The sequence below is a fragment of the Ixodes scapularis genome, unplaced genomic scaffold (genome assembly GCF_016920785.2).
Source record: "Ixodes scapularis isolate PalLabHiFi unplaced genomic scaffold, ASM1692078v2 PGA_scaffold9__187_contigs__length_104089568, whole genome shotgun sequence".
Taxonomy (NCBI): Eukaryota; Metazoa; Arthropoda; class Arachnida; order Ixodida; family Ixodidae; genus Ixodes; species Ixodes scapularis.
Genome location: NW_024609884.1, coordinates 50,333,332 through 50,357,049, shown reverse-complemented (window position 1 = coordinate 50,357,049; position 23,718 = coordinate 50,333,332). Strand labels below are relative to the sequence as shown.

The 23,718-nt window shown below is 44.8% G+C and overlaps 1 protein-coding gene across 1 annotated transcript in view; it reads left to right on the top strand.

Moving 5' to 3' along the window:
• Positions 1 to 223: 223 nt before the first annotated feature.
• Positions 224 to 23,718, top strand: part of LOC8043073 (HEAT repeat-containing protein 3) — a 52,457-nt gene continuing 28,962 nt past the window's right edge. The window contains exons 1-5 of the mRNA XM_029970456.4: positions 224 to 459; positions 834 to 1,006; positions 12,439 to 12,523; positions 23,276 to 23,370; positions 23,473 to 23,582. Of these exons, the coding sequence (XP_029826316.1) occupies positions 325 to 459; positions 834 to 1,006; positions 12,439 to 12,523; positions 23,276 to 23,370; positions 23,473 to 23,582 (598 nt within the window). The 5' untranslated portion in view covers positions 224 to 324. The remainder of the gene's footprint in view (positions 460 to 833; positions 1,007 to 12,438; positions 12,524 to 23,275; positions 23,371 to 23,472; positions 23,583 to 23,718) is intronic.

Below are 23,718 nucleotides of genomic sequence, written 5' to 3'. Positions count from 1 at the left end.
AACTCTGGTGATTACTGTTCTACACCCTCTCTCGGTTGCTCCTCATGTTGTATCCTAATTGTTTATTAACTAAAAGATATGCATATATATTAAATAATAAAGCAATATAATGCTTAAATAATTTTATTTATAATGTTTTTGATTAAACTAAGGATATTTAACGGTTTAACGGTTCATCTTACCGCGCCACCTATGGCGACATACAATTTGTTTGAAGAGCGTCAAGTCCTTTTTGGTAATGGCCGCGACTGGGTCAGGCATGTGTTGTAGTGTGTAGTCGTGCTTCCTCTGTATTCGTGTCGTCCTGTGTCCGTGTGAAAAATAATGGGTAAGGCAAAAGTAAGAAAGCATAAAACTCGGACCAGTAACCCCATTGGGGTGCCGAGTAATCGAGATATGGAAGAACAGGAACTTCACGTTGACGACACTGAAAACTCCGTCGACGAACTTCGTGAAATGGTAAAGTAGTGGCATCATATCCACGTGTCTAATATAAGCTCTTTGGCAATCAAGGAGACATATATTTTTGTTCTAAGTGAGCTTTCTTTATAAACTTGTCTCCGGCGAGGAAACATGGTGAGACTGGAATTGCCCCGAGCAACGCCGCCTGCCCCGAGACTTGAGCCGTTTTGCCATGTGACGGCGGTATCCACTTGTTAGGTTCGTGTGAAAAAAGCATTTGAGAGCCAGTGAAGTATGTATTGTCAACTCATTTACTTTGTTCTTCGTGACCTTGCAACGTAATTGGGGCATAGGCACGCTTGTTGACAGTAGCCCGTTCGACTCCTGGCGCGCTTTTGTTTTCACTCTAGTAACTTCGCACGTGCTTCCAGCTCCAAGGTGGCAATGTGGAAGAGCGGGAATGCGCCGCTTGCATCATGGCCAACTTGGCCAAAAACTCGGAATCATGCGGGTCACTCGTGGACGCCTCTGTCATCAGGACGGCGGCTCCTTTACTCATGGACCCGAACTGCGCTGTCCGTCACTCCATAGCGGGAGCGCTAAGGTAAGTGACGGCTCAAGGCTCTAGTGTTTGTTGGTGCGGTTTCTCGAAATTTGTCACATAGGACAACTGCACTGTGTATTTCGTCGGCAAAACAGACCGTCGACTGCGTAAACGTTGCCTCTAGGTAAATAAATAAATAAATAGAAGAGTTTTTTTTTTTTTTTAGCAATTTACACACGTATGCGGCCATTACTCGTCTTCCAGTCAGAGAACTGACCCGTCGCCGTCGGCCCCTGTGTGGAGAAGGAAAAAAAAAAAAAAAAAATCTTTATTCTCAATACAGAATCCACGATTAAAAAAAAAAAAGAAAAAAGAAATGTGTTACCAATAGGCTCCTTGCACTGACGTCACATCACATACTTTTGAACACCATGTAAAAGAAGGAGAGGGAAGCCGCTTTTGTAAGAATTTTGAGTGACGGGTTAATCTTCTATAATCTTCTGGGAGGAGAACAGGGACCTCTGTGCCTATCCCTGAGGCACAAAGGAGGATTGTGATAAGAGCGGAGCTCCTTTCCCTTTTCTCTGGAGGGCATCGGAAATGACGTCATGTGCAAGCCACATATACACGTTTGCAAGTCCGGTCTCAGGGCGCCGCCATCTTCCTTAGTGGGGTGCGCTCTCGGGAGAGGCCATAATCCGATTACGACGCCTTAGCAAGGCTTCGTAATCGGATTATAACTGGTCCAAGCGCACCCCAGACAGGCAAGATGGCAGCTCCCTGAAGCCGGACTTGCAAACGTGTATACACAAACTCATCTCTGTTACGTCAGGGTGGTGGTGGCGCGTCGTACGCACTTTTGGTCTGGGGCTGTGGGCAGAAGTCCCCATGTGAGACGCATATTCCTGCGTTGTTTTGAAGGGAGTTGGACAAAACCCTGCCTTATCGTTAAAATGCCGCGATTGGGGCTGTACCAAAAAAGTTGAGAAAGGTTCAAAGGTCAGCTTTCGTGTGCTTGGTTCGTTTGAGATAGTTAATATGTGCCGTGAAAAGGGAAAAGCAGACGCTGTCGGACCATGATTGCTTGGGCGGGAAGCACTTTGGGTTGAATTCATGGATACTTGTGGTCATCAGATATATTTGTTTTGTTACAACATGAACGCCGGAAAACCGTCAAGTTGTATAACCTACCTGCGGACTACGCTCGGTGCGTCTTCAAATGCAAACGGCCGCATGATCGTTCGAACTGTCGTCTGCTCTTTCAGACGTTTCTGCTTGTCGTCTGCTCTTTTAGACGATACCGGCCCGTAGACCAAACATGGGTTCGGTACTTGCGATAAGAAGTAAATGCGGGCCTCAAAAGACTTAAGTTTGAAGGTTGGTAAGCAGGCTCGATGCTCTTTCAGAAGTTTCTGCTTGTCGTCTGCTCTTTTAGACGATACCGGCCCGTAGACCAAACATGGGTTCGGTACTTGCGATAAGAAGTAAATGCGGGCCTCAAAAGACTTAAGTTTGAAGGTTGGTAAGCAGGCTCGATGCAAACAGTAGATACAAGGAGATATTGATAATTGTTACCCGTGGTTATCACCGACTTGTTATGCCGGATTCACTTGGTTCGATTCTGCGTGAGATTTTCAGTATCGACGTCGACCATCTCGGCTACGGTTCACGCTTTTGCAGCCCGAACGTCGTCGCGACTGAACATTGCGAGCGAAATCTCATCATGCGAATTAGGCTTTAGCATACATTCTGCGGCGTCCACGCGGAATGAATCACCGCATGTCAGATTATTCACGCGAAGTTTTGCTGTGTAACGAGCCTCGTTAATGTCGCTGGTGCCACTCAAGTAGTCAGACATTGCCAGGAAGAGGTAGAATCAACAATTCGAACGCGGAAAAGGGCAGGGGGACTGACACCAATGCCGACAACATCGCATTTCAATGATTTGTTTATGGGCGACGGCGAGCTTCTTGCCCACACCCCCATTGTGTATGCGCGGCGCCGGTGGCATCCGCTAGGGGCGCTCTGGTTTGTTTGTAAACATGAGTTGGTGTATAGTCGGTGACAGGTCAAGAACGAAGTGAAATCTCCTCCCACCTTTTTCCACTTTAGTCGAGCGATAGCTGGAAAGGAGGCGACCTCCTCTCCGCCGTTCGCTCCGCTGAAGTGGAAAGTGGTGGGAGGAACTTCCACTTCGTTCTCGACCTGTCACCGGCTATATATGGATTTTGTTCCAGGTGTCATTAGAAGGGGAGGGGTGAAGCCTAGATTTGGGAGTCTGAGCATCCAGTCTAGGTGGTGGAGCGACTGCTCACCAGCATTTCTGCTGCGTGGCCACCACCACCGCTTATATGGTGCTGTTGAGACTGTTTTTTCCACCGCCACCGCCCTCTGATGCCTCACCAGCCCTGCATGCAGCACAAAAGCCGTTGTGCTGGGCGAGTGCGGCTCGTATTTACTGCCTATGCTTATAAGCAGGATACTGTGTTTTCTGAGTCTCTTTATCGTGAAATTCAAGGGATATATTTTTTGTTTATTTTTCACGGAAAATTTGAGGTTTATCGGAGTTTATTTTTGTTGGATTCCCAGTTCTCTTAAATTCAGAGTTTATTTTACTTTGTTCCCAATGTTTAAAAAGTTCAAGGAACATTGAGGAGCTTAAAGACAAACCCCTTTTGTCAGTAGTTCGAGTTTTCGAAGGAAACTGAAGTCGCATTTCCTCAGGACCGCTGACTTTGGGGTCTTGTGAGGTTTATTTACAAGTCTTTTTTCTTTTTCGTTTGCACTGTTACCTCGAAATTCAGTTTTTTTTTTTATTTATCCGAAAACACGGAACCCTATTTATAGACCAACACGCGGCCCTGACGTCATGCAGCTGCGGTGGCGCTGTCGGCGGCACAGCGCATGCGCAGACGCTTCACTCCTCCCAAATCCGGTTTCTGCGCACGCGCAATGCCCACACCTGGTGTGGGCAAAGGCGGGCTTGTTTGTAAACAGCGTGTCGGTCTATAAGGCTACCGATCGACATACCTTTCCCGCCGAATAATAAGCGTACCCCCAAGTAAAAGTGACTTTTTACACATCTTGATCGCAACTCTCATTGTTTGGTGGGGACGTCAACACCTGGCCACTGCGTCATGGCGCTTTGCTGACCTTCGAACAGCTTGTAACGGGGCTTGTAACAGCACTGCGTCCTTCTGATATTCTCATAACATAACTTAAGTTTGTAAAGTGCTACTGATGCAATCGTTTTCATGACTGCCACAACATTGCTGAAGCATATATTGAAACTGAAATGTTGCGAGTGACTACGGATGAAACTCGTACGAAAAATGGCAGTGCAGACAACTTCTCCAGCTTGTTCGACGCGCTCCGCCACTTTCCCACGGATCAATTAGAACCGCTCGACAAGTGCTCCGCCGGCTTCAGATCTACTCGTGGCGCACGAAAAGATTGCTCGTATCTAACGAGGGATGCAGGAATCTGCTCGGCAAGGGCTCGCTATTTGCCAGGGTAAGGGGTTGTTAGCTGAATGGAGCAAGCAGGATCTAGCATCCTTGCTGGAAGGGACACTCCCTTTTGCCGCACCCTTACACTTCATAGTGGAAAACACTCCAAAACATAATTTGGAAAATGGTGGGGCATTTGGATACCAATTTTCTATTTTGGTTAGTTAATGTGTCCCCTTTCAATTTTTTTTTCACTTCTCATGTGTTGTTTTTATTTACTACTTTACCTTTTCTCCCATTGTTACAACTTAATTAATGATGTTTTATTGTACAGTATTTACATTGTAGTAGAGCTCCATTCTGCCAGTCTCCATTGCTCACTTCTTTCTTGTCCACTTCATTGTTGTCATGTCTCTTAAATCTCAACTTCTTAATCTCCTTTCACACTTTAAGAATTTCAAGGAAGATCTCTTGTGCTCTTCCAATCAGGCATGGCATATTCAGATACCTTGGAAGGCTTTTTGTAGCATGAGAACAGCTTGGAAACGAAGCATCTCTGTTACCCCTGGTTATCCTTCCTACTTATTTCTTTGGTTTCCCCTCTTGTTGCTGAGACATCATCCTTTGCAGCATACACTTTTTGCTTAGTCATTTTCTTCGTTATTTCTGAATTTTGTGCGTGTGCCAAAATTGTCATTAGGCATTTTTGTTGCTTTCATTCATTGTGCTCGCTGCTTCTTCCTCATTTCTTTAATTTCTGCTTTTCTTTCGCACTGCTGACTTCCATGTCACAATCGAGATGAGTGTCCACATCACAGGTTTTCATAAAAAAATTTTCTGAGGCATGACTCTTTGTGTATGGGGTCAGCATGCTTCCAGCTGTCTATTTTCGCAGTCAGCACTTTGTGGTTCAAGTTGCTGAGCGTCGCTCAAGCAAAATTCAGAGGAAGGACATACTTTTATCTTTCAGTAGTGATGCATAGTCTGCATTGTTTTTTATTGTTGTGTTTTGGTGTTATTACACCATGTTCTGATTTGTTTGTGGCAAGCTCAATATTGGTCCCATTGACACTTGAAGCAGGAGTACTCATTTTCTTCTGAGTCAAGCTGATATACATTGTTTCAATGTCGGTGTCCCCATGCAGGTATTGGTTTACCTATCGTAAAATACCAGGGGTGCGCCCACCCCACTTTTACTAAAAACCGTATTAATCTAGACATGGACACTTGTCCGGTCAAATCGGACACTTCGCGTATAATTTGCAGAAGTCCAAAGTTTGGGAAATGTTAACAGTGGGTGCTTGAACAATATTTTTGGTGCATTGTTGAGGATTTTACTTTGCGCGATTCTCAAAAACGCTTTATAAGTTGTTTGCTTGTTTCTTTCCTTCTCTTGACCCAGAGGTTCAGCTTGATGAGATATATGGTGATGATGCCGCTGTACTCGACGCTATGTGTGCATTCTTCCTCGAGGTCTTCGCCTTTCACTAAGGGTTCATTCAATCTCCGAGTTTATAAAGTGGTCAGCCGGCGCCGTGGTCCATCCAAATGCTCAGTCATTTTCTTCTGTTCTTTGATTGATGTTTGATCTAAAAGTGTTGAGTTTACAGTTAACTCTTTTCTTACTGCAGGAAAAAAATCTGTTATAAAATAATCCCAGTAAAAAAAAAAGAAAAAAGATTGTTTTGTCAGAAGTTTTGTTACAAAGTGTACCGAAGCATACCAAAATGTCACTAAAGGTTTTTTTTTTTTTTTCGAGAATTGTAAATGATAAAGTATTTATTTATAGCACATGCTAAAAAATTGTCAAATGTTGTGTAACCAACACGGAACTTTTTATTTTAATTCAATGCGACTTGCAAAGTATTAGGAGTAATAAAATATATATATATATACCGGGTGTTTTTGCAAAGATTTTCAAAAATCCTAAAAATTAGGGCGATTGAAAAAAGAAGAAACGCACTTCGGGAACAAACTACCAGCCACGGCGGACGTCAGGAATTGCCAAAAACCTACTAATTAGACAGATAATTAATTAAAACTTGTTAATTAACTTTTTAATTAGTGGAAATAGGCATATGATTCCAATTAGAAAGTTGCTGAGCGTTATCGAAAACCACTAAATCAGTCATTTTCAGAAAGACTTTAAGCGCTTGAGAAGAGTAGTAGCGCACTAAAATTACCACTCGTGGAGCAGGTCCGCTTCCTTCTGGCCGCGCGAGAGAGAGAAGACTTATTTGTATCAACTTCAGGGACCAAGATAGTCTATGGTAATAGAACCCGTGACTCGCGAACACAGAAGGGGACGAACACAACATAACGTCTCTGTGTTCCTGAGTCTCGGGTTTTATTACCATGAATCATCACCAGCTCGCTTGTTTAAGTATTATTGAAGATAGTCTACACTGGGGAGAAAAGCGAGGTTCTCAATTTGCCAACAGGATCTAGCCGACGTTTTGGGTGTGGAGCGGATAGGGGAATCCTTGCGGAGGTGTTGTTTTCTAAACACTCAATCGCGCGTCTAAGTGGCAGCACCTATTTGGAAAAACGTGAATTGAAAAGTTTTTCAGCGCTGAGAAATAGAAACGAGGCAAGATGTCCGATGAGACTTTTTGAGGACCAGATGTTGCTCAAGGTCACAAAAGGTGTGGGCTTCGGCAACAATGAACGCGTTCATAACATTAGTGTCTTGTTTCTTACCTTAGGACAGTAAGGTTGAAAGTAACGCCGCGAAAGTATCGGATTACTTTTTGAGGTAACGGTCACTTACTTTTATGAAACTGTAATTGTAACTGTAATTAGTTACATTTAGCCATTGTAATTGTAAATGTAATTCCTTACTTTTCTTTAGTAACGTGTACAAGTCTGCTTCCTTCAATTGCTTCTATCCCTCCTATGTGGGGCCGAGGCCGGCGAGGCGGTAGCTTCGCGTCTCGGCGGCGTGGTGGCAGGATCGCTGGCGCTGAGATGCGCTCCGAATAAAAACTGAAACCTAAAAACGCGTCCAAGTGAAACTTTTTTTTTCTAATTTCTTTTAGCAACGTAAAATGTTGTATTTGCTTTACATATTTTTAAAATGAGTTGATTTAGAGATTTTCAATTATGCTTCAAAAGTTCCTAGATGTAACCGTATGTTTACTTTCAATGCCTAAAAAGCTCATTACAATTTGACGCCCCCCGCGGCTGGCAGTTTGTTTTCGGAAAGAATTTAATTTTATCTCAACCATAGAGGTATTATAATGTACGCTATAGGTTCAAATGACGTTAGCGTGCTGTCGCAGATTGAAGCAGACAGCAACCAGTCGAAAGTTGACTTCCGGCAATGCATTTCCATGGGAAAAAGTGAGTGCATTTTCTACCTGCGCTCGACTATAAGAGCAATTATCACGAAATAATTCCTACGTAATAGGTAGATTGGAACAGTTATCAGTCACGCAGATGAAATAATTGGTCAGTTACGGCGTTTTACTTCAAATGCATGGCATTAAAAACGGTGCTAAGACGACTTCGTGTGTGTATTTATGCGCGCTGTCGGACTCTGTTGGCGCGAACACGGCGTCAGCGCTTTTCAGCATTGAGGATATACGTGGGTGATTCCACGTCAGTTCATGCAATGATGGTCCGGGTCATAATTTAGATATTTTTGTTAAAAATATATATGAAAGCCATGTTCTTGGGAGGAACATTCAGCTAGATATGAACGCCGTAACAATTGTTTTCGCTGAGATATAAAATAGAGAAGCTTGAGGCGTGGAAATTGAGAAGATTTCGCAATGCTACTTTGCACAATCGCCATTTCCTTATCGGACCTTTCACGGCACCATAACTTTTTTAATAGGTTTTCCAAAGGTTATACAATACATACATAAAAAATTAAAAATATCCATAAAATATTTCAATGCAAACAAAAATATCAAACATGGCACAAAAACGCGTTTTAGAGACATATTCACAATTTTTTTGCAAATAAACCATCTTTCATAATACTTCACAAAACATATCAAAATGCACGTATTTAAATTTTCTTTACGAATATATAAAGATAATATGCCCACCCTTAAACATATTTTTGTTATCAACGCGGAAATTCGGCTGATTTCTCAAAATGTGGCAAGATTGGGCGTCGATATTTAAAAAACTCCATCTTTTATTTTCTTTAAATTCCCCTTGGCACTTTGCAGTAACTTGAACTAATCGTTGATGGCAAAAGATTGAGTAACATATGACCTCCAAGCGGGAAAAGCTACGACAAACCTTCACTCGGAGCGAGCCGACGTCTTCGTCATAGTGGCTTTGCCGCACAGCACCAAACCTTTGGGCGTTAGTTATGGCATGTATTTTATATTATTAAAATTCTTTTTTTATACGCGGTGTGTATTAGTGACGTGAAAAGGAACTTTGAGCTGGAATACCATTAATTAGCTTACAATTCACAGGAATAAAACGGCCCCACTCTGCAAATTCGCTACCTATGCATCATACATAAGCTTAAAACTCTCAGTTGCGCGAATGGCCATGTATACATCTGGCCTCTCGGCATATGATGACTTTCACAGATGAGTTTCCTGGATTCCTTTGACAGGTTTTACGGTGGTCCACTTTGCTTGCTTCACCGCACAAAACTCTCGAACTCGAAGACAGTTGTGAGCACTGCGCAGAGTGGTTTGACGCGTTTTGCGAAGTGCTGAAGGCATGTAGTTCCCACCAGGAACGCAAGCGATTGTACGTGCTTCTGCCACCAATCATCCTGAAGAAAACAATATTGCGTCTGGTGTCGGGTGCGACTGCCTACATGATTGATCAAACATGAAAACTGAAGCGCAAAGGTGGTGTTTGGGCAATCCCTGATCCCTACATGGGGAAAAAGGCGAATGCCGAAGACGTGGGGGTTGCAATTGAGTACTACACACGCGACGACCTCGCATGCTCTGTTCAAAGCCCCGACAAAAAGGACGTCGTCAAAGCCATGATCAACGACATGTTCAAAGTCGTAAAAAGGTTTATGACCCGCTCTTTTAAGGAAGCTTACCAGCTGTTTAGGAAGGACCATCTCCAACCCGAACTAGGCATCTCCAAATTTTATTCCCTACGACCAAAAAGGGTAAAGAAAAGTCCCGAGCACGAGGTGTGCGCATGCATATATTGCGTCAATTTTCAGTTGCTTTTAAGGGCAATAACAAATGCCCCAAAGAAGACATTTACTGAAGACGACCTCAAGCGCATCTACCTCTTCTGCGCTCCACAGAACGATTGCTTTCTGCGCCGTTGCGAAAAGTGCCCAAAAACGCAGAGCATCTCGCTGCAGTCGCTTCATCTCGACGAAGACGAAGAGATCTGTTTCGCGTTATGGGACGCTGGCGAACTCGTCAAAAAGGTTATGGACACTTCTGCCTTCCTGCGGCAATAGGAGAGCGAAAAGGATACGAGGCATTCTTACATCCTTGACCTTGAACGAAGCCTGATACATGACACAAGAACCGCCTTACCACCCAAGGCAGTGATGTTCCACTTCGATTTTGCGTGAAAATGGACAGTACTCTTTCCAACCGAAGTGCAAAGTTTTCATTGAAAAAAAAACTCAAGTGTCTCTCTCCACAAGTGTGGTTACGTCCAAGCAAGGCACGCAAAGCTTTGCCGTTGTCACCGATGGTACACGACACATGACACAGCTCACGCTCTTCTAGCCACATAGGCCATAAAAGAGTATGTTAATGTTCATTTCCCAGTCTTTTTTGAACTAATTTTTGTATCAGACGGAGCGGCGGCGCATTTCAAGAATCGCTTCCAATTCCACGAATTGTCTCGGAAGCCGCACTCTTCGGCAAGATGGATCTTTTCAGCCACTGGACACGGAGAAATCGCTTGTGATGAAGTAGGTGGAAGAACCAACGCTCACCAAGTTGAGATCTTCGCTCAACTCAACAATTGCCACCGCTAAAGACTTTGTGGAAGTGCTACGTAAAAAAAGTAACAAATGTCTGCATGTTCCACCTGTCTGTGGAACGGGTTCGAGAGTTTCGTGCGGTAAAGCAAGCAGAGTGGACCACCATAAAACCTGTGAGAGGAATCCAGGCTTCTCATCTGTGGAAGTCATCATATGCCGAGAGGCCAGATGTATACATGGCCATTCGCGCAACTGAGAGTTTTAAGCTTATGTATGATGCATAGGTAGCGAATTTGCAGAGTGGGGCCGTTTTATTCCTGTGAATTGTAAGCTAATTAATGGTATTCCAGCTCAAAGTTCCTTTTCACGTCACTAATACTCACCGCGTATAAAAAAAGAATTTTAATAATATAAAATACATGCCATAACTAACGCCCAAACGTTTGGTGCTGTGCGGCAAAGCCACTATGACGAAGACGTCGGCTCGCTTCGAGTGAAGGTTTGTCGTAGCTTTTCCCGCTTGGAGGTCATATGTTACTCAATATTTTGCCGTCACAGGTTAGTTCAAGTCACTGCAAAGTGCCAAGGGGAGTTTAAAGAAAATAAAAGATGGAGTTTTTTAAATATCGACGCCCAATCTTGCCACATTTTGAGAAATCAGCCGAATTTCCGCGTTGATAACAAAAATATGTTTAAGGGTTCGCATATTACCTTTATATATTCGTAAAGAATATTTAAATACACGCATTTTGATATGTTTTGTGAAGTATTATGAAAGATGATTTATTTGCAAAAAAAAATTGTGAATATGTCTCTAAAACGCGTTTTTGTGCCATGTTTGATATTTTTCTTTGCATTGAAATATTTTATGGATATTTTTAATTTTTTATGTGTGTGGTGTATAACCTTTGAAAAACCTATTAAAAAAGTTATGGTGCCGTGAAAGGTTTGATAAGGAAATGACGACTGTGCAAAGTAGCATTGTGAAATCTTCTTAATTTCCACGCCTCAAGCTTCTCTATTTTATACCTCAGCGAAAAAAATTGTTACGGCGTTCATATCTAGCTGAATGTTCCTCCCCAAAACATGGCTTTCATATATATTTTTAACAAAAATATCTAAAATATGACCCGGACCATCATTGCATGAATTGACGTGGAATCACCCACGTGCCAAACGAACGAAGGTCATCTGGAAACCCAAGAAAGACTTGAAGAACTACGCACTAACACTGGATCCGTAACTCCCTGTGCATGTAGACGATTAGAATAAATTGAAGGCCACGTAATATAGTCTGATTTGCAATAAATCAGTACTGCTTTATTCTTTCTGCTCATGAATATGTTCGGGGATGCTTATTCTGCGTTCCAAACATCACTCGCACGCTCGGAGATAGGGAGACGCCAGAGAAGAGGTGCCTGATAAAAACTGCCCGGCATAGGAAATAATAAAAAAAGACCCCTTTTATAACCCACATACTTTATTCTTTACGTTTGAACGCTTTTAACCACTCGTAAAGATGTATGACGGGGTCATTATCATATAGTGACAGGATGGGCATATTAGCAATATATAAGCGCAACCGGAATACTGGTGGACTTTGAACACATTCTGCATTCCTTTCGATTGTTATTTTGCTTAGAATTGTCGCTCGTTTTTACCACCTGCCATGGAACAGAGGTTTGGGCCTTAAATATTTCAAAGTGTAACATCGTTCACTGGTTACGAAAAATCCTGTAACTAAAGTAATTACAGTTAGTTACATACTATTCTGTACGACCGAAATAACAAGTGATTCGTGTTATTTTCCGGCGAAAAGGCAAAATGCACGCGCGTTTCCCCATAGGAATGCACAGGAGCACCGCACAAGTAGACTGGTTGCTGTATGCTTGAATTTTCCTCCCTGAAGTCGCATAGACTGTAGCGCCCTTTGAACTTCGAGCGTACATTATAAAAACTATATGATCTCAACGAGCATATTTTTAGCATTTTCTGAAGGTCTTTAGTTGAAACACCCAGTATGTTTGCATTTGCTTCTCATATTCTTACTTAATCACGGCATAAAACTTATCTCCCATGTGCCCATTGTTCTTCGAAATGTTTAACCATTCAGGTTCCTATGGGAATTCGGCGGTTGTAACCTCTTTTCTTGCCACCAGGAACATCAGTGCAATAAACCACGAAGCATGCAGTGCCCTGGTGGAGTATGACGTCATGACTCCTCTGGTGACTTTGCTAAAAGAGGTGAGTAATAAGTTTCTGACCATTTTTCACTGGCTACCTTGAATTTCCCGAGAACAATAATTTGCATCGCAGCATTCGCACCTTTAGCATACGATATGGCAGTTTTGCACGTTTAGGTTGTAACCAGGGCATGCGATTTCCTTCGCAAACGTCGTCTCTGCGCTAGACCTAATTCGGTCCAATTATTTTACTTATGGGTTATGGGTCAGCTGTTACTATACTCCGTTTCCCGATAACTTGGCGAACTGTGGAGGCTACGGCCCCCACGACCCAATAAGAGCGTCGTGTCACCACGTCACGGGAGCGTTTGTGCATAGCCTCCTCTATACGGAGAAAGCCTGGCGCGTCGCGTGAAAAGACGGCCGCCGTAAATGGGAAAGGAGGGGCGGAGAAACGGGAGCGGAGAGAACCTTGCCCGCTAGCGCCACAAAAGAGCGAGCGGCCAAACGCAGAAACAATCTTTTTTTTTTCTCTCTCTCTTTTCTTGTCGCTATCGTGGAGAGGAGAAACTCAACGTCCACCCTTTCCCGTTTCTCCCTGCGCCCTTTCGAATCGCCGCGCCCGTTTCTCCCGGAGTACAAACACGACGGTGACGAAAACACAAAAACAAGCGTGGTTCGGGGAGCGGCCTCTCATGACCTAAGCGCTCGCTGTCTAGGTCTGCCCTTTCTGCTCTGCGCTACCATATTGGTCACCGTTCGGCGCGCTCCTCCTCTCCTTTTTTCTGCGGCCGCGCGCCCTATGGCTCCGTCGTCGATGTGCCAGGCTTTCTCCGTATAGAGGAGGCTATGGTTTGTGCCACTGCGCCGAATGCGAGGGCCGGAGGAACCGGCTGTCGTCTGATGGCCAAGAGTCGTCTGCTGCGAAACCAACCAACTTCCGATGAACGTCCACCGCCGCAACATTGCGGTCCGTTAGAGTAGCGATTCCTTCGGGAACAGTTCAGGAGACAAACGTGCGATCAATTTACCTGCGAATCCTGTAGCGGACGGTAGTGCCATGGCGACTTTTTGAGCGGAAGCGGTCGATTACAGGGCTGCGATCTTCCAAACAACGTTCAAAAGCCACGTTGTTCTCGGAAAAGGGTTGATCAAAATTAAGTATAGTTGACAAGTAGCAGCTCCTCGTCAATCTTGTGTGTCGTGTTGCTAGAGATGCCATCGCGAGAGTTCAATTGCCGTTAAAAGAAAAACTTTTGTCGCGGACGGCGCTGTTGCTGTGGCGGTAACGAGGCCTCCGTGGCCTCGACCATGGAGCGTTTTCATGTGCCTTGCACCGACGCTCTTATTGGGTCGTGGGAGCCGCAGCCTCCACAGTTCGCCAATTGTTATCATGAAACGAAGCATAGTGGCATCGAATTACCAATTACGTTTGCAAATCTGATGTGAACCTTTTGTATGCCTTGTCAAAGGTTTCCCCAGGAATTGAAATTAGGGGGTGTGTCTACATTTTTTGGAGGGGGGGAGGGGGGGGGCATTTAGAATAGAGGAGTCGTTGCGAATTAAGGGGTGTTTAAAAAAAACGAGGGGGTGTCCAGGGATATCACTGTGCTTCGATTTGGGTATGTAAAGTGTTCGGCGGTGGTATCCCCGTGTGCGCGTCGCATCGGAATCAGTGCGTTTGCACGAGGGATTCTGGAGTGATATTCCACCTATTCCACGGACTACCCATGCAACGGTTTTTCAACTTTCGCTAAACACTACTTAGAATTACTCCCTAACGTTAATAACTGAATAAACTTGCCTTAGTTTTTTATTTTTTTATTTTTTTTTTTATTTAGGCAATGGGAGTCACTGAAAAAATTCGAGAAATGTGAGCATTGTGCTCAACTCGGAGTCAGAACAAGCGGCCACGTGTCTGGTGCGTATCCTATGCCGGGAACGTTAATCATAGCCACGCGCTGGGGTTAGCAAAGTAAAAAAACGCGTGTTGAGCTCCAGGTATTGTTAGAGTTCGGCTTTTCTCATCACAGCAGTGGTTGGACACGAGCCACTTCTCGAGTGTCCGCCGAGGCATTAATGTTACGGGCCGAAGTCTAGTGCCCACGCAGTTCTTGTGTCCAATCCATGAGCCGCGCTCGACTGTCGTCAGGCGGGTGCTCTCGATCCCACAATTACGTCATCAAGCTTTGGGAAAGCAAGACGGAAAAGAAATAGTCTCCTTTTATCCTCGCAGGTTCACCGCGTTTAAAGAAGCTTCTGAATCAGTGGCGGTCGTGCGAGTATAGTTGGGCCAGACTAGGACCAGTACACTGTACGCCTCTGCGAAGTCATGAACATTCCAACCCGATATCGTTTCATGACCCCTTTAAATAATCGTGCAACTATGGCAGTTGGCGAGCACAAAAGAAAGCACGGGGTCGTCCGCATCGGTCGCCACGCTCGTGGGCGGGGTGGGTGCTCTCCCGGCGTGACATTGGAAGGTTGGACTGGTTGGGCGACGCTCGTGGGGTGCCCGGTGCCTGCTCTGGCGCAACCTGTCTGTTGATGCCCCGTGGGCCGCGGGGGCAACGTCCCTGCCGTCCATCACCGGGCCAGGCCCCGCCTTGAAATATGCATTGGCACGACGGTTGCCATTTTGAAATTCCCCGGACGGAATGCCCGTTTGTTGACGTAGCGGGCACTCGTTAAGAATGGATGGCCGGTGCGCGGCGCCGCACAATGACGTGAAATATGAAGCGGTCGCGGGAGTCCCGCGGACTCTGCTGCGCCCTGGGGACCCCGGGGCCTTCACGGAGAGCGCGCCTGTGCCACGCGGTCGCGCAGACGATATGGGCGCTGACCGCCTCTGTGTCTGTGCCGCCAGTGCAAATCGCTCGCATTTCTGAGCACCGTCTGTAGGCAGATGTCACCTTCCGGCGTGTGGAGGCACCTTTTCGCGAAGGAGCGAGCGGTTGTAGGACTGGTGACTCGTACGAGAGGCAGAAATGCAACATTCGTGTGATGGATGACTAGCGGCGGCCCTGGAGCCACAGAATTTCACGGAGCATTTGATTTAGAGCACAGCGAGACTCGATTCGTCCTGGCGTTAAACTTGTCGCGTGTTTCCTTCGGTCTTGTTTGCCATTCGTCTTCGTTTGAACTCCTTCGAACCTTGCTCGCGCGTGGTGGAGCGTCGTGCGCGCGTATGCCCGCGAAATATTGAGAGCAGCGGGTTCATCCTCCCGCCTCTGCCGTGATGGCCGTGTGTGCGTGTAGTTGCCGTCGGCCCCTTTTATGCGACCTTTCCACTCCGGCGTACTCTCGGGAAAAGGGAGGCCCCGTAGATTGCTTCACTCAGGTGGTCGCATTTCCCCGGGGACTCCTGGCGGCACGCGCAGCGATGAGGAATAACGGCTGAAATATGCGCTTCCCGTGCGCGGCGGGCCCTAAAGTGCAGCAGCGCTCCCCGTTCAAGTTTAATGAGCTTCGTCCGCCGGCCCCTTGGGATGGGTCCGCCGAGGCTAGGGACAGGTCCCGGGCCCGGCCGCCGCCCCGCGTCTGGCCAGCCCCAGACGCTCGTCGGCCTTCCATCTGTTCCAATTTGAGCATTGACAGCTCGCCGGTAGCGGGGCTCTCCATTCCACTACCCTCCCGGAAAGGTCAAGGAGCGTGCGTATATGTTTTTTTTTTTTTCTTTTCTTTTCCTCGGGCTACTAATTGGAAGTGTTTCCAATCAGCGAATATCAGCATTTAATTTGCCGCGCGCCTTGTTCTAGAGTCTCGATGTCAGATGGATTCGCGCACGGTGACAATTTATGTTGGACACCTCGCATTTTTGATTCTGCAATGTTACGTTGTGCGTTTTTGGAGACTTTGGATGAAGCTCCAAGACCACCGCGTTTTGCAAGACAGAGACAGCGCACAGTTTCCCCGAGTGGAGAGGTGCCCAGGTGCAAAGAAAAAGTAGCTCGACCCGATGCAACGGGTATCGTTAGGGCCGGTGCTGCTGGCCAGTTGCGGTCTTGGCCGAGCGGTCGTGCATCGCTAAGGGAAACCGCACGAGGCATTAGTTTGCATGAATTAGTTGGGCCCTCGAATCCCTGGCGCGGTGGGGCTGGTGCAGCGGCGGTGTCCTGCGGGGGCGCCTGTCTGCCTGATGGAGGGCGTTGCGGGCCTCGGAGCACGGGTACTCTGCCGAGGATTGCCTCTGCCGGGGGATTAGAGGCCCAGCGTACGCCCGCTCCTCGTTCTCGCCAGATACCGAGGAAAAAGCGCGCTCGCTCTCGCTGTGCCGCTACGTGCCGGGACTCCGTGGGGACCGGCGCGTCGCTGGCGTTCGCTGCAAATGAAAAGGGCCGTCCAGGGAATTGCATGAAAGATTTGCACGGAATGCGTTTCGCAGGGCGTGTGGCGTCGTGGCTGGCGGGGTGTCGCAAAGTCCTCGCCGTCGTCGCGTTGCCCTGGGACCCTGCGCGGGCTTCCGAGCTGGCCCCGGGGACCGCTGCTCCGCGCGCGCTCTCGCCGTGCCCGATTGCGCGGGTCCTCGCATAGCTGCGCGCTTGGGACGAAGACCCGTGTCGCAGTGGCCCCGCGTACAAGACTCCTCCACACGCGTTCTCGAGCACCGGAGGGCAATGTTTGCCTTTCAAAAAAGATTCTTTTTTTTTAATGTTTGTTTCCAGTTGCATCGTGTCGTAAGTGGATGGCTCTATTTAGTTTTGTTTAATCTGATACAGGTGTGGGTAGAACTGCGGTGAGTACCGGATGAATTTAAAGAGCCATTCCAACTCAAATTGGGATTTTTTTTTTTTCATTTAGGAATTGGTGTTTTGTGCACTAATTCAACAATATAAAGCACAAAGGCAAAGAAATAGTGTCTTGAATATTTTGCGATGTGAGCACGTTGGTATTAATGAAAAAGTGAGAAAGAACTATACGTAGAAGGATGAGGTATCTCTACATTGTCTTTCCATCGCTTAGTTGCTCTCTCGAAAGTAGGACCTGTTACTCGCTCCTTGTTGTGAACAGTTCATGGCATTTAGTTTTGCTCATGTATGTTCTGTTAGAAAAGTACAAAAGGGCTTGATATCAGAAATATTGTATTACACCTTTGTTATCTAGTTTTTGCATTCCGTGTTGAAACTATCCCCTCTAGGTATTGTTGATGACTTTTTCATGAATTCGCGTTTGATACGGTGGCTACTTTTAGTTTCTGCATTCTGTGTTGAAGCTATCCCCTCTAGGTATTGTTGATGACTTTTTCATAAATTCGCGTTTGATACAATTGCTACTTTGTCCTTTTAAAAACATGTTAAGGAGTCTGTAGTACACTGTTTCTCACAAGGCTGGCCCTTCTTCCACTTCTTGCCTTAGAGACTGTCTCATTGATTATTCAGGTCCACTAACAAAACTCATGTTCTGGTTGAATAGGATAAATTTCCAGTGAAAGCACTTTATGGGACCAGTACACAAAGCAATTCATATTAAGGTATGAAACAATAGTCCTAATAAAAATCGGTATGAGCATGGTAGTAGTTGCCTTACTGACCCAGGTGTGAACACCTTATGGAGAAAACAAATATTTATTGCCAGCCTGACAAAAAGAGGCTAAAATGCATGTCTATCAACTACCGTAAAATACCAGACGAGTACCCACGCCACTTTCACTGAAAACTGGGTTAATCTAGGCTTGTCTGGTCAAGTCGTGCGGTTAACATATAATTTGCAGAATTCTGAAGTTTTGGAAACATTATTAGTGGGCGCTTCCACTGTATTTTACGGTAGCTATGCACACAAAGAATTGAGGTAGACTCTTGTCATCTGCAGTCTTGGGCAGTTACTAGTAACGCGTTACCGGTAACTAGTTACTTTTTCCGGTAACTTTGACCTGTAACGCGTTACTCTTTAATACTGGTAACTTGTAACTGTAGCACTGTTACTTTTTTGTTGGGTAACTGTAACTGTTTAGGCCGTTACAGTTACTTTTTTCTACTATATAAATTAGAACCCATTGCCACGGGCATGGAGAAATCTCCACCTTGAAGTTATATTACTCCAAGCCCCTCGCTGATAAAAAAAAAAATAAATAAATAAGAATAAGGAGCGTGGCCACGTGTTAAACAAACAAAAAATTGCCTGGTTTAGCCCACAACCGAGAATGGACGACGGACGAGTCAGCACGAAACCGGGAGATAAAGGAAGCGGCGCCCGCGGTGGTAGGGGCGGCAAACAATGTCTATCTTAATTGTCACCTACTTCACTCTTCTCTTGTGGGGACCATCTGCGGGTGTCGGTGGTCGTGCGATGTCTCCGAGTATTCCTTCGGGCTGTGTCTGGGATATGTTTGTGCTGTCGTTTTTATACCCAGCGGTTCGCCGTTTCCTCATCCCTAATAGTTTTCAAGGAAGTCGTCCCCATATTGTGCAGAAAGCCGGCGCTTGTTTCATTCTCTTCGGAGGCGCTCGAGTGAACACGACAGTTGGCGTTTCGGACATAGACGCCGCGGTGGTCATCGTACACTCGTAAATTGCACCAGAAGTTAGTTGTCTCCTTTTCCCCTTTATTCTTTCGAAGCTGTTTGACCTGCTATGTTTAGTCCTGCTTCCGAGTATATTCCATAAGGTAATTATGTGACTATATCTGTCCTCATTCGTTTCGGAGTGAAATATAAACCAAAACGTTCACTGACGCGGGTCAATGACAATTTTGAAAAACGGCTGATTATAGGTTATAACAATTATTGCAAATAAATTATGCACATTAAAATGCTGAAATGGCGAACGACGTAAAAAAGAAACACTCGTCGGTCTTAAATTTTTGTAAAATCTCAGTTTGCGTTTCTTCTCACTATAGTGTAACAAATAGAATAGTATTGTTTTGGTTTGCGATTCTTTGTGTCCAATTTGTGTACTGTAACGAGAAAGTAACGACGTTACTATTTTTGCAATAACTGTAACTGTAACACGTTACTTTTTTGAAACCGGTAACTGTAACAGAGTTACTTTTTCCCCCTAGGTAACTGTAACTGTAACACTGTTACTTTTTACTGGTAACGTGCCCATGACTGGTCATCTGTGTAAAGGAAGACTATTTGACACTTCTTGAATTTCTCCTCCTGGCACTCAAGGAATCCTTAAGCCCAAGTCTTGAGTTTCTACATAAACCCTCTCAAAAACAATTGAAGGGAATGTAAAAACTAAACCAATACTGTGGAATCCTGTTTTGATTCGCGAAAAGGATAAGTTAGTTATAATGGACAATTCTTTGTGATTCGGACAGCAGTTTGAATTATGTGAACTTTCTTTTTGTCTTGACCCTGCTGTTCTGTTTAATAGAAATTTGTGCACTTCTCAAAAATGAGTCATGACATAGAATAGTTTATAGCTGTTAAATTGGTAATTTTTTTTGTTGTTTTTGTTTGAGAAAGGTATGTATGAAAATAAGATTTAAATGACTTGTAAAGCTTACATTAGAAGTTTCTCTGACATGTCTGTAAAACACAATTACTAATATATTTGCTCCAGGTCTTAATCTGAATCCAGAACATAGTGTGACACAGAGTTGCTTTTGAGGAATACAACTGTCCTATGGACGTGCCTCAAGAGTTGCTCTCTCTACTAGGAGCGTTAACACTTTAAAGTTAAAGGGAGCTCCGGCAGTTTTTGAGCTACCCAAACTAAGCACATTTTCAGAATGCCCTGGCTTTACTCTTCCTGGCATGCTATTAATATCTCTAAATTCAGAATAACTATTGAGGAAAACCTGCAATTGAAGGTTATGCCAAAACTTACATTCAAATATTACTGCACTCTCCAGTGGTGATGGTGTATAACTTGCGAGTCGAGCAGATAAAAAACAGTATTTTGCACATTTTCTTTTTGTTTGTTTTGCTGTCTTCAGCTTTCCTAGCATTTGTTTTGCATCAAGCTTCTTGTGCCCTGTTGGGAACAGGCTGAGCTGCCGTCATATTACATTTCATGTCATGTTTGTAGCGTAGCCAGTAGGGCCCCTGAGCCTTTCAGACCAAATTTAAAAATTCAATAACTGGGAAAAAAAGAAAAAAAAATGTATTGGGACTTGTAATCTGGGTTATGAGTTCAGATGCATCTATTAATGTGTTAAATCAATTTTGAGGCGAATCTGTGATTATCAAAATGTTGCCGGAGCCTCCCTTTAAAGGGGCACTCAATTGTGTTCTGAGATTGTCTATCTACCGTCACAACTCAATCTATGAGCTCTAAGCATCCTAAAAACACAATATTACATTCAAGGGCGGCCAATGCCCCTATTAAAAATCCAATCGAATATCGTGCCATGCCCCCCTTTCTGCGCTGTGGTGCAGAACACTTGGGGGCACCACCGGACGGGAAGGCAGCAGCGTAGGGCACACGACAGCCAATCACGGGTGACGGGTTTTGGGCAGACTAAATTTTCGAATACACGCACCTTCAAGAAATCAGTCTACTGGGAAGCCGCCACTCGTGATTGGCTGGCGCGTGCCCTCCCCTGCTGCCTTCCCGTCTGGTGGTGTCCCCTGGTGTTCTGTGCCACGGCGCCGAAAGAGGGGCGCGGCCCGATCTTTGATTGAACTTTTAGTAGGGAAATCGGCCGTTTTGAATGTGATTTAGGGTTTTTTAGGACGCTTAGAGCCCATAAATTGAGTTATGAAAATAAATAGGCTATCTCAGAATCTCCTTGAGTGCCCCTTTAAGCATATTCAATGGCCACTGCAAACATTAGGTTACTTCCCAAGTAAAGCTTCTGTAATGGCTGTTTACAAAGACCAGTCTGGTATTTTTTTATTTGGTATTTTCCGGTTTCATCAGCAGTATTTGACAGCCTCTTCGAAACGTGAAAAATGTGCAGTTGCATTATATATATCAATAGTCTCTCATTACTTTGTGAAGCACTATTGAATGCACTGCACATAACTTGTGCAAGAGGGTGACTTCATATGCACATTGCTTGGGGTGGTGCCAACTGCCTAGTCCCCTCTCTCGTGCCTTCTCCAACGAGCATCTTGTTTCCCTGACATTTTCACTAAAACATCGACATTGAGTTCATGTCAGTCTGGGCAACGCTGTGCGGCTGCTTCCATTCCGTAGGACCAGCAGATGCGGGCTGTTTGGCGGGTCCAGTTGTAGTTGTTGCAGTACTTCATATTTTGCTTACTCTGCTGCTGCTTATTTAGATGCTGCAAGCTAGAAATATAGGTTGCTTCCAATGAAACATGGGTATGATATACTATACTCTGAATTTCCATTGCTGACGTCTGAGCTTTTGGTTTTGACTATCTGCCTCGCCAGCTACATGCACCAAAGCAAACAAGTGCCACATAAATATTCTGCACATTCTCAATTGCTTCCTTTTCGGGAATGACAAACATGTAATCTGACGTTTCAGCATTGCTGCTGCAGGAGTTGGCTACAGGGTTGTCTGACCAGTGACCCATTGTCAATTGCTGTGGCTATTGCCAGCACTACCCTAAGCCAAGCATGCATGAATGCATGGGGGTGCTTTGTTTGCTGGAGTGCTCACACATAGAAAGCTTTTTGTAGAGCCTCACACTCATACCTGCAGCTACTGCTGCGTTGCATATAGCACAATGTGGTCGATTAGGTTACTAGTTTTTGGTTACAGTATCCCGTAGCTCTGCATTCAGTGTGCTAATATAACTAGGGTTCGGAGTTTTCGGTTTAAACCAATAAAAAACGATAAAAGTACGCCGAATTCATTTTTGCAAATTCGGTTTTAACCGAAAAAGGTCAGTTTAAGGTTCGGCATTTTCGATTTAAACCGATAAAAGTTTGTCTAGTCCATTTTCTAAAATTCAGTTTTAACCGGAAAAGGCCACTTTGACCTTCCAGTCGTACAACAGAACCGTGGTAAAAAAAGTGGAACGACAGTGTCTATCGAAACGTGTCCGAAAGTATGGGATACACGAATGGCATCACAACGTTTTGGTTTAATGTGCTCATCATTGATCGGAACGTGAAGTCCGATATGCCCCATGACTTCGCCATGTACGAGCATGCTTTGAAACTCGTTGTAAGGAAGACTGACGTGATGCAAGCTCTGCATGTTGTGTTGTGCTTTAAAACGTCGCACCGTGCCTTTTTCGGCGGTCACAACTGGTTGATTGGCGGATGTTGGCTCAGGCAGCGCTTCATCTCCTGAGCCTGTCAGTGTCCGGTGTTAGCGTTGAGAGGGCATTCTCGAAGCTCAGGGTCATATTAACAGAAAAGAAAGAGTGCGGATTAAGGAGAAGAACCTTGGCAAGTACATGTGTGTGTACTATTATGAGATCGCGTAATCCTGATGTACAGAAGGTGAAGTTCCATGTTTTTTTGGGCATAGGCTTCATATCTGACTTGTTTGTACTTCTATGGGTTTTTTTCTTGTATCTTTTACAGTTGCACACATTTGCCAAACGAAGTGTCCATTTCCTTTTCAATGTATCTGTGCCGTCATTCTTTGAGTGATCACAAATATCAGAGCTACGTACAAGGATCATCTGATCCAGTGTCCGTTGGTGTTTATTTTATATTCACCGAAAAAAGCCAATAAACTTTTGTGGGCATAAATATCCGCCGAAAAAAAACGAAAATTGTATTTTAAAATAAACACCGAAAAAAGTACGCCGAATTTTGAAAAAAATAGAAACCGAAAACGCGGAACCCTAAATATAACCCAGAGAATATGTATCACTCTTTGTGAATGTTTTTCGTTACAGTTTATTCTACATCTCTTACATACGTCCTTATGTAACCTTGTGACAGGGAGGCTTCTACATAGTTTCAGTTGTTTATTTGTGCTTCACATTTCTGTGTAGTACAACTGTGACTGGCAGCCTGCTGAAACCAAGGGAAAGATCGACTCAAAGTCAGAAATATTCTGTGAAGCCGTCCACTTGCTGTGGAACCTTTGGTGGGTCTTGTTCTCAATATTGGAAAAGAGCTGTGTTGTGTCTTTCTTCCATGCAGCGTTCATTTTTATATGCAAGGTGTATTCTTTATTGTTTTTTGATAGTGAGAGCAGTGTGACTTCAGTGTCTATATTCAACAAAGAAAGGCTGTGGAGTGTTCTGCTACCTTGCCTGGACATCGCCAAGTATGGAGCAAACATTGCCATTGCAGTTGGTGAGTCCTGTTGGTCCCATATTGATTGGGCTATGTATAAAACATGACGCAGTTACCTTGAACACACTGTCATTAATTTTTTTAATTTTTTGAACAGTGGAAAGGATGCCATAGGAACTACTAATGGAGTGGTAGG